Below are 12,762 nucleotides of genomic sequence, written 5' to 3' on the forward strand. Positions count from 1 at the left end.
TGTGTAACTTTTTATTGCCGTTAGTAGTATCAACAAAATGATGTTTTTCGTTACATGCCAAGAGAAAAAAATGAAAAGACAGAACTCAGGAATTATTGATCGAGTTGAACAAAAGTGTTTTAAAAGTTGATAATCTAATAATACTGTGGAGGAGTGTTGATAGTGAATTGTAGGTTGTAATAACAGTAAGTTCATAAACTGAAACTTAAGATGGTGGATATAGTATATTGTACTAATTTGTACAAGGATTTGTCTTTCCAATATTTCTAGTCTAGGATTACAATGACCTTCAACTGAACCACTCATGCCCACTCATTTCTAAAAATAAAATGTAGTCTAGGACATTGGTGTAGATTTCAGAAGTTATTTAGCATGCTTAATAGTTGAGTTAATTAAATTAAATTGCGGCTGGTCTTACGAGTTTGACCTCGAGGTCTGCAACCAACACCTGACAGTTGGCCGGCAACAAAGGTCATTAGTGTCTAGGAGAATAGCCGATCTTACTCCAATTTGCTATTGTTGTTGCAGTCCTCTCCTGACAAGAGTGAAAAATGAGTCCTGTTTTTTTATAGGGAATAAATTTTAGAAGTTAACATCATTGCGGTTTTTCCAAAGATGTGACATAGGCAATTCTCTCAGCAGCTTTGCAATTTCAGTTTGTTTTCTGCTAAAAAAGTGGTGTGTTAGAAGTGACTTTGCAGATTGTACTTGGAGCTCTTATGGTAATCATTAGCAATTCATTTGCCCCTCCAGTTCTTGCTAATCGACCAATAACAGATCACTATTATTTTTCCAAATTTTTCGTTCATGGTGACTTTGGCTCACTAATAATTTATTTGTAAAAGAAAGTGCTATGCCTAGTTTTTATCAATTAGTTTCTTTATTACTACTATTACCCTAGCAGTCTAGTTTACCCTGAGAGATCATCAGGTGTGCCAATAAAACACAGAGAATAAGTATGTGTACAGTTATTCCTCAGTGTCAGGAGGAGGTTGATTGGTGCAGATGTTAGGGCGCTGGTTTATCATGCTTAATGTCGTGAGTGCAAATCCCGTTAGATGTACTTGTTTTCCCAACCTTCAACTGTTATTATGAATGGCCATGGCTTTTATTATAGTAAAGTTAGGCTACTTCATATTGAATTTTACTGGCCAATCATAAATTACCAATTACTCATGTCCATGGGCGTGTTGTGTAAAAAAATTGAATAGGAATCGTTTATAGAATAATATTTTATTACAAAGATTGTACCTCAAAAAGCTTGTAAACGGTTGTGAAAACTTGTGTTGTCTGACTTGATAGAAGCTTTTAGTTTATGAGCATCTGTTTAATGGTCGTTCGTCTTGTATGATCTGAAAATATTTGGGTATTTGTATCTCTCTAGTTTTAATATATATATATATATATATATATATATTCATGCAACTAGTGTGGACACAATGCAGTCTAAAGTTTCCTAATAATGAAGAATATTACAGGACCCATGTGCGATGACACGGCTATAGATATGGCTGGTCTCGCGATGCACTACGATTATGTGATGGTGAGCTATGCTGTGGGAGCCATAGTGCTGTCTTACGACCGGGGCAGGTACAAATATTTCTACAGGACTGTCCCGCAGATGGAAGAATATGCGTAAGTTCTCTTATCATCGTTTTTCTAATCTGCTTGTTTCCGTGTTGATCTAATGATGCATTATCAAGACGGGTTTTGCTCAAAATGATTGAACGGTTCACGCTGCGAATTTGACTCGAAGAGGATTATCTTAAAGAACATACTTCGAGATATCTGCCGCGATATATAACACATGTACAGTGCATGCTGGGCTACGACGTCCCTGTTTTACGATTTTCTTCGCTTTAATGCCTTTTCTTCGCCTAGTTTGCGGTATATATGTCTCGAAATTCAAATTTGAATAATATTTGAATTCAAGTTGAAAACGTTGAAATAACGAACATGCCGATATGCTATTCACCGAAATTCCTCCCACAACGCCTGAAAGAGATACGATGCTTGCTTTCAGTTCAGCATTCTTAATAATTGGTTTGTAAATGCTTGATATTGTGTGAGTGAAACGAAAATTAGCAAAAAGTAAGCGAAAGTGAAAATTTATTGTACATTTTAATTTTAATGTTTATTATAATATATACTATGAACTTTAATTTATTATATGTATATAACTACATATATAACTTTAACTTTAGCCATGTATCCATGTATCCTAGGATTAATAACGATGTTAAAGGAAGTAAGAATCATAACCAGATCATAGCCACTAAATACACTAAAGTTACTGGAGGTAACTATAGTTACTAAGGTTAATATACTATTTTGTTACTAATTTTCAATACGTACAGTACGTATATTAAATGTTGATGTTTTTACTGGGAGGTGTTTGCATTAGACATTTACTATGGGTTTCTGTACCCCTCTACGACATGTTTGCCTTACGATGCCAACACCAGAACTAATCAATGTCATATGGCAGGGCCCCACTGTGTATGTAAGTTGCTGCTACCAACAACCACAAAAGATATACATATAGCTCTTAATAATAAATTTATATCATAATTACACTATTCATGGTGCTGACAAATCGATTGACCAATGAGAATTATCCGCAGTTGGGTGAAGTTTGCGACATTCTTGTTGGAATTTGTAAAAATGTATCTCATTTCTGAAACATTTGTGATTTACATATTTAATTTATTATAAGGAAACTTGAAAAGTTATAAATATAATATATATATTATATAATATATATATAACATGTCAATAGATAGTCTTAACGCTGCAACTCGAGCACAATAGCAGATGCCATAACGAGCGAAACAAGCAGGAAGAGCTACTATTGACTTCATTTTTGAGAAGACTTTTTTGCTAAGCGTTTCAACTGCAATCAAGTTTTGTGGATTTTAATCTTCAAATATCCTTGCAGTCAGATCACTTAAAACAACAAACAAAATCGTAAATCCTAGAAAAATATTTATATTTTCTCAAAAAATCTTTTAAAATCTAAAACCTTTCAGTTTGCGGTAAAGAAACATACAAAGTTGGTGATAATCCTTGCTCTATTATATTCTCACTCAAAGAGGATGAGGCTATGAGTTTGGAGTTGCTTGAAGAATCTTAATTGAAATAGGTTAGGGCTGAATTGTAATAGGAGCAGCCAGTTTCAGACACATATGGTGTAGATTACCACTCTGTAGAAGAAGACCAACATGCTGTACAATGACTGTGTTATACATGTATGTCTGTCTGTCGGCTCTTTGTTATTTTCAAAAATGAAAAATTCAAAAATGAAAAATTCATTGATGCATATAGTTACGACCTTTGTCCTAGATAATGGCTGATGTAAGCAATAGGGGTGGTGCCAAAAGCACTAACAATAATCTAATTCCTAACTCTGACGTATAGATTTTACAATGTTGTTCAAGGGTTTACAAGTTCTCCATATTACGACCCCAAAATAAAAATCTACGAAAACACTTGTCTGTTTAAAGTAATTGCAACTCGCTTAAAATCAGGTTAGCAGTTTAGAAGGATTAGAATATTCCAGAAGCAACTTGCCAAATAGTTTTTTTTATCATTTTTTATTTGCGTAAATTTCGAGTGACTCACAAAATGTCAATTCTAATAGATATCTGTAAAATGTTTTTACCGGTATATTTGTACTAATTGAGTTAGATGTTTATGTTATCTGTTATTTTCACCCAGTGCAAAGTAGAGCAGATTATGGTCACACACATTCCTCTATCTAGATCAGTGCCTCCCTGTTCGTTTTCCTCCCCAAACGCTCTGCGACTAACGAGGGCGATCTCACACCTCATTGTTTTGAATTAAACAAAAAAGTCTCAAAACACAAAAAATCTTATTTAGAATATATAAAAGCAATATGTTATTGGAAGGTCATTCTAAGAAGAGTCTAATGTTTCACACAGCTAAAACCAAAAACAACTCAATGTATAATCTTTGTCTTTTTCCTGCTTATATGCTATTATCTGATTCAAACTTGGTTCCTCGTGCGTAAGTGAAATGTGCAGATCATTCTCACGATTGATGGCGTTACGATATTTATTTACTATATATAGAAGAGATAAAAATCCGAATTCCATAGGCAAGTTGTTGTGACAACAAATAGACTTTCTTCGTCTTCACTTTTGATTCTTGCGCCCTGTGAAAAACAGCTCACACCACTTAGTGGTGCACCTCCAATCGGGAAGCCCTGATCTAAAGTTACATATAGATACATTACACTATCAATTTCTGGTATTTGGTAGAAGTATCCGTTTGCGTTAGTAGTGGTAGGTGACTCATTACTAGCTTGGGCAGCCAGATCAGTAAGAGGAGGCTCTTTGTTACAGGGATGTGTATGTTTCTCTCTTCAAAAAGCTTGAATGGACTCACTACCCTGTTTCACTTATCACCGATGACTCATCAGGAGAGTTCCCTTTTTACCACAGTAAAATGAGTGCGAAGTTTTCTGACGAAGGTATCACATTAGCTACACAACAGCTTCTTCCCAAGATGCAATATTTGCAAGAGGACCCTGATGCGTATGGCAAGGTATATGGTCACCTATGATTGAATTATTGCTAGCAGTTTAACGTTGTAATGTTAAAATATATGTTTTGTTACAGTTTGAGCAGACGTGCTATAGTGAATACCTAAAGGGAAAAGTAACTGTTATGTTTATCACACTGACTGTTTAAAAGCTTTGTCTTAAAAGGCTACTACAGTCATACTTTCATGAAGTTGTTAAGTGCTCGTGTAAATGTAGTGTAGGTAAGTGCTAGTGTAAGTGTAGTGTAGGTAAGTGCTAGTGTAAATGTAGTGTAGGTAAGTGCTAGTGTAAATGTAGTGTAGGTAAGTGCTAGTGTAAGTGTAATGTAGGTAAGTGCTAGTGTAGTGTAGGTAAGTGTAAGTGTAGTGTAGGTAAGTGCTAGTGTAAGTGTAGCGTAGGTAAGTGCTAGTGTAAGTGTAGTGTAGGTAAGTGCTAGTGTAAGTGTAGTGTAGGTAAGTGCTAGTGTAAATTTAGTGTAGGTAAGTGCTAGTGTAAGTGTAGTGTAGGTAAGTGCTAATGTAAGTGTAGTGTAGGTAAGTGCTAGTGTAAGTGTAGCGTAGGTAAGTGCTAGTGTAAGTGTAGCGTAGGTAAGTGCTAGTGTAAATGTAGTGTAGGTAAGTGCTAGTGTAAGTGTAGCATAGGTAAGTGCTAGTGTAAGTGTAGTGTAGGTAAGTGCTAGTGTAGGTAAGTGTTAGTGTACGTGTTCAAGTGTGCTACATGATAAATTATTTCGCAAAGAAATGATTCCTGTTTGAAATATATTGTTTGCCCTGCCTCCAGTTTGCGCAAAATAAGTAAAACAGCCAAAAGTGTTTACTGTATAATGTTTCCCTTTGGGCCAACTGCCAATAACAGATGATGAAAGAAATTGTAATGTAAATATTACAATGAATTGCAAATGTTGGAATTGGCTTCTTTTTCTCTTATCATAGTCCTACACCTAACCATTCGTATGTGTTATGTTGCAGTACCTAGAGAAAATCAAGAATGCAAGCTCGTACATAATAATCATGGACGTATATGAAGATGTGGCAGCGAAGATTATGTGTGAGGCATACAAGATGAAGATGACCATGGAGTACAACTACATCTGGTTCCTACCAGACCAGTACCAGTTTGACTGGTATGATCCCGCACATATAGCCCAAAGTGTTAATATTGCCTGCACCAGGACTGAGATGGATAAAGGTTTGTAAGGCATGCCCGTTCTACATGTAACATAATAAGTCTCTGTAACGCTGTGTTGCGGTGTCATTATTGCACAGTCTATTGTAAGAGATGATTGTGCCAGCTGTTGTAAGACGGCAGCCATTATTGGCAAAGGGCATCTTGCATAATGTCGAGCCTGACATACTATGTAAAACTACTACGCTGGCAGTCCGTGAGAGATGATCACGTGTAATAAGTAGGCGTACAATTATTCTGCAATGTAGTAAGGTGGTCAAGTGTCACAGATGGTGGTGTGCCTGACCGTAGACCGGCAGAATCATAGTCAGTACTCATATGTTTACACAGCATTTCGATAAAACTAATATGGCAAATTTTTAATTTCCCTTATTTGAGGCGTTTGAGACATTCATAATAATGTATCTGTAGCTAGATTTAAAATTTTATTTTAGCAATCATGAGCAAATACAAAATAAAATATATGCTGATAGAGCCGCGTAGGACTAGACTTTTATCGCCATAGCCGATGTGAATACGAGAGATAGAGACAGATCGTTTCACTTATACTATCATTTTGGGCAAGTCTGGGCACATCTTTTTTGTCTGAGCGTTTTTACTGCAATCAATTTTTGTCGATTTTAATCTTCAAATATTTTGACAATGAGATCGCCTAAAACAACAAACAACATCTCAACTGAAAGACAAAAATCAATACTTTCTGTTAAAACCAACGAAAATTTGACGCGATTTTTAACCTGAATACCCGAGTTTGATTCCCGTGCAGTGCACTTTTCCTAACGATCTTAGCGTGACTTCGGACAGACGAACAAATGGGCACGGCTAAAGATTGTTATTTTTCAATTATTCCTACGCTGGTCATTGTACTGAGAATAAACATGGTTCCTAAGGCTATTTTCAATGATTCTTTACTATTTGTTAAAGAATCACCAAAATGTAAGCATATTATTTCCGGTAACATTCTAAAATGCAGAAAATGTACTCTTCACTTACAGAGTTATTATTATTACTAGTACGCTGGCAGTCATGTGCGCCATGAGAGATCATCATGTTTAATAAGTATGCGCATAATTATTCTATGGCACTGCAAGGTGGGCCAGCGGTGCAGTTGGTAGTGGGCTTGCCTGCAAATGCGAATATTCAGTTTGATTTTCGTGACGTACAATCTTTTTTCTAACGCTTTCAGCTTTTGACGAATGAACTGTCTTATTATAGTAGAGACTTGTCTCATAAATACTAATCTTAGAGTCGTCCATACGGTATGATTCTGCGTTAGGATAAATGGTAAATGTATTGAGTGGCAAGGGAAGCTATTTAAAGGCATAAATCTGTTGGAGTGGCTGGTAGTACCACAGTCTACCTAAATAACTCTGAGTAGGCAGCACTGTTCAGCTAGTCCTCATATAGTATTAGCGCTGTACATGTATTAGTTATTTGATTGTGAATAGAGATCAATGCATAGTTCGTTATAGTAATCTTCACTTCTGTTCGATTGCAGCTGTGACAGGCTATCTGTCATTGGCTCATGACAATATTGACAAGACAGGCACAGTGGCTGTCGGAGGTATGACTGGCACAACATTTGAGACCGAATTCAAGGCGAGGGTCAACGACGAAACTGGCCTGGTGAGTCTTGCAGCGTCAGCACACTCAATTAGAATATTGCGGAGAAGTTCTTTTTGACTTGAAATATTAAAAATATGAAGAAACTTCTACCGCTGTAAATAAATATTTTTACTTGTGTTCTTAAAAACATTTATTCTGAGCAAAACAAAACCACGACTACAATAAAACACCTTCTTCTGACTGCCATTCTCCCACTCCCATGGTATTTGCTTAGCTTCATCTAAACAGCTGAGTAAACAACCAACGTCAAAAGTAAACAAACAAACATACCGTTTGTTGTTTTTATTTGTTATTCATCTGTTGTTTCTTCTTTCCATGCATACCTTTTTATTTATGTGATAATTTAATTCTAACATTTATTTGTTACCGTTTTTAACCGTTACATATGTCTATACTAGCTGTGCCTTCCGGCGTTGCCCGGGTATTAAAAATCATCATATAAACAATGAGGAATGATGAGAGCTGCCTACTACTTGCTATTAGACTGGCACATTGTCAATAGAAAATGGTATTAAAAATCAGCTTATAAACGATGAGAAGTGATGAAAGTTGCCTACCACTTGCTATTAGCCTGGCACATGGCCAATGGAAAATTCCAGTAAGCTAGTTAATAAGCTCTAGGCTTCTAATGACGGTACGCCATGACATTGCATCAACGTTGTCCAGCTACGGCTATTCTAATAATAGCTATAGCTGGAGGGACACACATACATCATTTGAGAAATATAGATATAAGATATATATAAATCTCAGTGATTGTTTGTCGCCTGTCATTCGTGTGTCCTGTTATAGCGGTATTAAGGATGGAAAAACTCCTTTGCACTGTAATTGACCTCGGAACCCCCGGTTTTGCCAACAGGCATGCAATGACCTGATTGCCATACTATAGAATAATTTTGCACATACTTATTACACCTGCAATTCTTTATTGGTGATCAGTTAAAAAACTATGCTTCACACTTGAACTGACACGCTTGAACTAATTTACTAGAAGAAATTTCTTACTAAAAGAAAAATACACGCTCATACTTCCCTAAAATGCTATAAATATAGCATTTTATAAATAGCTAAATTTTATAAAATGCATAAATATAGCTATAAATATATGTATATATAGCATAAACTTAGTTAAACTTATAGCACACATAGAAATAAATGAGCACCTTCTTTTAAAAGTTAGAACGGGGAATGTTGATTGAAAATAAATTTTCTGTGCAAAAATCTTTTTACTACTCGTACAACGCTGGCCATTCAACTAGTGTATTTATAATTTATACAAATGGTATGTTTGAGTTTTGGTGGGGCTTGCAACGAATTAAGGCATTTATATAGTACAAAATGAAATTACTACTTGTGAGACGGCTTTCGTAATGAATTAATTGCAAAGCAGAGGTTCTACTGTAGTTTACAAACTCGTTGCTGACCATGTGCAAACTCTTCTCTTGATGATAACTTGCCATATGTTGAAGCATAAGTAGCTCTATGGAAACATGTTTTGTGTTTTATTTGTACATTGCATGTGAGATATAAAGACTTTTAAGGAAAGCTTTTTGTTATACCCTTATATTGTGTCTTTCAAGTCCTTTGGCTCTCCTTCAGCATAATCTTATTGATGATTTTAGAGGTTTCCTAGTGAATATGGATCATATGCATATGACGCTGTCTGGACATTTGCTAAGGCAGTCGATGCACTATATGAGGAAAATCCTGCCTATCTGAAGTATATTCACACCAGCTATGTTGCAGAGTATGTATACATGTGCATGCCATGTTGCTGAATATGTATACATAGGCATGTTGTAGTAGCGTATTCATATCGGCTCTGTTTTTCAGTATGATTACGAGGAATTGCTTAGAGTTGTCAGTTTGAGGGAGGCTCATCCCCATTGAGTAGTAACCTATAAGTTGGTTACTGTAAAGCTCTGGTGATGGTCTTTCAAGTGGATATTGGTATGTGATAGTTTGTCAGCCTTTTACAAGGGAGGTCTGATGTTTACGGAAAGTTATCATTTTCATAGAGTTATACAGTCAAACCTTGACATGCGAAGTTTTAATCATCTTCAAATTTGTTCTGTTTGTTGAAGCCTTCATACATATACAGTCAAACATGGATAACTCAAACTTCACTAGACCGAGCCAAAGTGTTGGAGTTATCAGAGTGTTCAAGTTATCAGAGCACTGTCACAAGTCTATGTATTTATCAGTAGATACATGTACATATACAAACTATATATAAATCAAACGCATAGATGGCTTGTTGCAAATCAAAAGGCTTCTAATGTAAAGTTTAAAATTTTTTTTATCAGAAAGTATAGAGATTTTTCTATTACTTGAGGTTTGTTTGTTGTTTTAGGTGATGTGACTGCCAGGACGTTTTCAGATTAAAATTGGCAAAGCCTGATCGCTGTTGAAATGCTCAGAAGGAAATACATCTTTTTCTTTTGAGCGTTTTAACCAAGATCAATTTTGCCGAATGTTCTTTAAGTTTATCCAAAGGTTACCTCGCTTTTCCTTGCTTTGGCTAAGTGGACGTTTGGTAAAATTTGATTTTTTCAAACATTTAGAAAAGTCGTTAATGAAAATATTTTGCTTGTGATGGTAATAATGATGCCTAAGAACTACTAAAAGTTGATGTTTATCTCTATGGCTTCGAATAAGGTGATATTCTAAAGCGATAACAACAGTCTCGGTAGCCGTTAGGCAAAAAACTGTTCGAGTTAACGAAGCTGAGGCCGACTTATCTAAAGCATTGCGTGGGAATGGATTAAACAAATCTGTTCGAGTTAACCACGCGTTGGAGCTATCCTACTATAGCTGTTGAGGCAAATATTTGTTGAAATGTAAGGTTGCGTGTCATAAAATTGGTATGTATAGGTGATTTTATGTTGAGGTTTGATTGTGCAGTCAGGTAGCATGCCTGAATAGATTGTTCTAGAACCTATGATACCATTTTGTTACTACTTTTGCTAACTTTCTCTCAATCTGATTACGCTGTTTGAAGGCGCTACCTCGAGAAACTCAACAGTCTCAGTTTTAATGGAGTCTCAGGGACGATATCATTTAATTCTGCTGGGCAGAGGTCAGGTAGAACAATCATCAAGAGGTATAATGAGACGGCTTCAGATGACTACCTTTTTGCGGTGAGCAACATGTTGGTTCAGCTATGTATATAACTAGAGCTTGCATCAGAGACTGGTACAAGTGTACTACCATTTTACTACAAGTGTACTCTTGTACTAGAGCTTTGTGTGAACCAACAACTACAGCTGGGTGCAAATCGAACAACAGTAACAGAGTCTGGCACGACATTCATCTGACCTCAAGAAGTGGTCATAGCTTTATTTCTTTCTACTATTTGTCTCCATATGTAGTGTAATACGTAGGTGTCTTGTCAATCAAACCACACTCATCAGGAATGAAAAAAACCGTCTTGAAAATATTATCATTTGTGATTGCTGCCATCGTCACTATGGTATTTTTAAGAATGCTAACCGAATGTTTTAGGACTGTTTTTCTACCGAAATGTAATAACAGTAATCTTTGCTAAAGTTAGGAGCCATGTTTGTCTTTAGCCAGTGTTGAAGGTTAGTATAAAGGATTGTTTCTACGGGATTCGAGCTCGTAGCTTTTAGCAGTCCAACACTTTAACATCTGGGCTTATCAGTCGCCTTCCAGCATATGAGAATAGTTATGCATTTACAAGTACTTATTCTCTGTGCTTTATCAACACATCTGATGAGACTACCAAAATACTTTTTCTGTAGCCTTTATACTTGGCAGTGTTCTTCTGTTCATCCCTTAAAAGCCACACTAAGTGCATTGGGAAATATAAAATCCCTCACATTGGAATAGAACTCGGACTCTTCACTTGACAGCCCTGTACTGTAACGGCTGCACCAGTCAACCACATTGACACTGTAGGAATTAATTATCCATATAATGATTACTCTAAACCATCTCACTTGGTGGACGGGACTGCCAAGGACTACCAATAATATAACCAATAATAATGTTAGTGTTATTACTATTATTACTAATAGTAATAACACTAACAGGAATTTGCCTTTTTGGTTGTTCCAGTTATAAATATTCTGGTTTTTATCAATCTGTATTAACATCTATTATCATCAGGTGGTGAGTATGTAGGCTGGTACAGTGGCTGCTAAGCTTGCATCAAAGGGGAGATTGAGGTTATTAGTTTGTATTCTCAAGTATTGTGGCCTCTTTTTAGACTAAAATCGGAACCTGGTCCAACGGCGCTATTAAGTTGTATGGAGACATAGACTTTCGGCTCCCGCAAAACCCTTATCCTTCCCTGAATCCACCGAGTGAGTATCACCGCTTACCACTCTGAAATATCTAAATTCTATTTGACAATTGTGAGCCAAATGATCTTTAGGACGACATGAGATTTTATGCTCAAATAGCTTGACTTCGCTGATTGACAATGTTTGATGATTGACATAGCTGTTGGCAGTGGTTGCCGATTAACCTTGTTTGCTGATTGAAAATGTTTGCTGATTAGCAATTTTTCCGGGTTATCTAGGTTTGACAATTGGCAATGTGTGTCAGGTTTAGCAATCTGTGCCTATTGCTAATGGTTACTACTGTAAAACCTTTAATTGAACGCTATGGCGCTATGTTTTTCAACCCTTCCTCTCCAGTGGTGGTCAATTAGAGGTGGCGTTCAATTAGGGGTGGCGTTCAATTAGAGGTTTTACGGTAGTAACCGTTAGCAATAGGCACAGATTGCTAATCTCTGCACACATTGCCAATTGCCAAACTCAGATAATCTAGAAAAATTGCCAATCAGCAAACATGGCTAGTGGTAATGAGAAATATTTGCTGTTTGACCATTTTAGCTCTTGTGCAGTGCTTACTGACTGGTTCTCACCATCTAGTAGTAATCTCATCATCTAGTAGTAATCTCACCATCTAGTAGTAATCTCACCATCTAGTAGTAATCTCACCATCTAGTAGTAATCTCATCATCAAGTAGTAATCTCACCATCTAGTAGTAATCTCACCATCTAGTAGTAATCTCACTATCTATTAGTAATCTCACCATCTAGTAGTAATCTCATCATCTAGTAGTAATCTCACCATCTAGTAGTAATCTCATCATCTAGTAGTAATCTCATCATCTAGTAGTAATCTCACCATCTAGTAGTAATCTCACCATCTAGTAGTAATCTCACCATCTATTAGTAATCTCACCATCTATTAGTAATCTCATCATGTAGTAGTAATCTCACCATCTAATAGTAATCTCACCATCTAGTAGTAATATCACCATCTAGTAGTAATCTCACCATCTAGTAGTAATCTCACCATCTATTAGTAGTCTCATCATCTAGTAGTAATCTCACCATCTAGTAGTAATCTCA

The 12,762-nt window shown here is 36.3% G+C and overlaps 1 protein-coding gene across 1 annotated transcript in view; it reads left to right on the forward strand.

Moving 5' to 3' along the window:
• Positions 1 to 12,762, forward strand: part of LOC137391695 (uncharacterized) — a 57,562-nt gene that overhangs the window by 28,358 nt on the left and 16,442 nt on the right. Inside the window, exons 12-18 of the mRNA XM_068078222.1 lie at positions 1,479 to 1,635; positions 4,365 to 4,566; positions 5,533 to 5,752; positions 7,248 to 7,375; positions 8,998 to 9,122; positions 10,377 to 10,515; positions 11,607 to 11,703. Of these exons, the coding sequence (XP_067934323.1) occupies positions 1,479 to 1,635; positions 4,365 to 4,566; positions 5,533 to 5,752; positions 7,248 to 7,375; positions 8,998 to 9,122; positions 10,377 to 10,515; positions 11,607 to 11,703 (1,068 nt within the window). The remainder of the gene's footprint in view (positions 1 to 1,478; positions 1,636 to 4,364; positions 4,567 to 5,532; positions 5,753 to 7,247; positions 7,376 to 8,997; positions 9,123 to 10,376; positions 10,516 to 11,606; positions 11,704 to 12,762) is intronic.

Source organism: Watersipora subatra, chromosome 3, assembly GCF_963576615.1.
Source record: "Watersipora subatra chromosome 3, tzWatSuba1.1, whole genome shotgun sequence".
NCBI lineage: Eukaryota > Metazoa > Bryozoa > Gymnolaemata > Cheilostomatida > Watersiporidae > Watersipora > Watersipora subatra.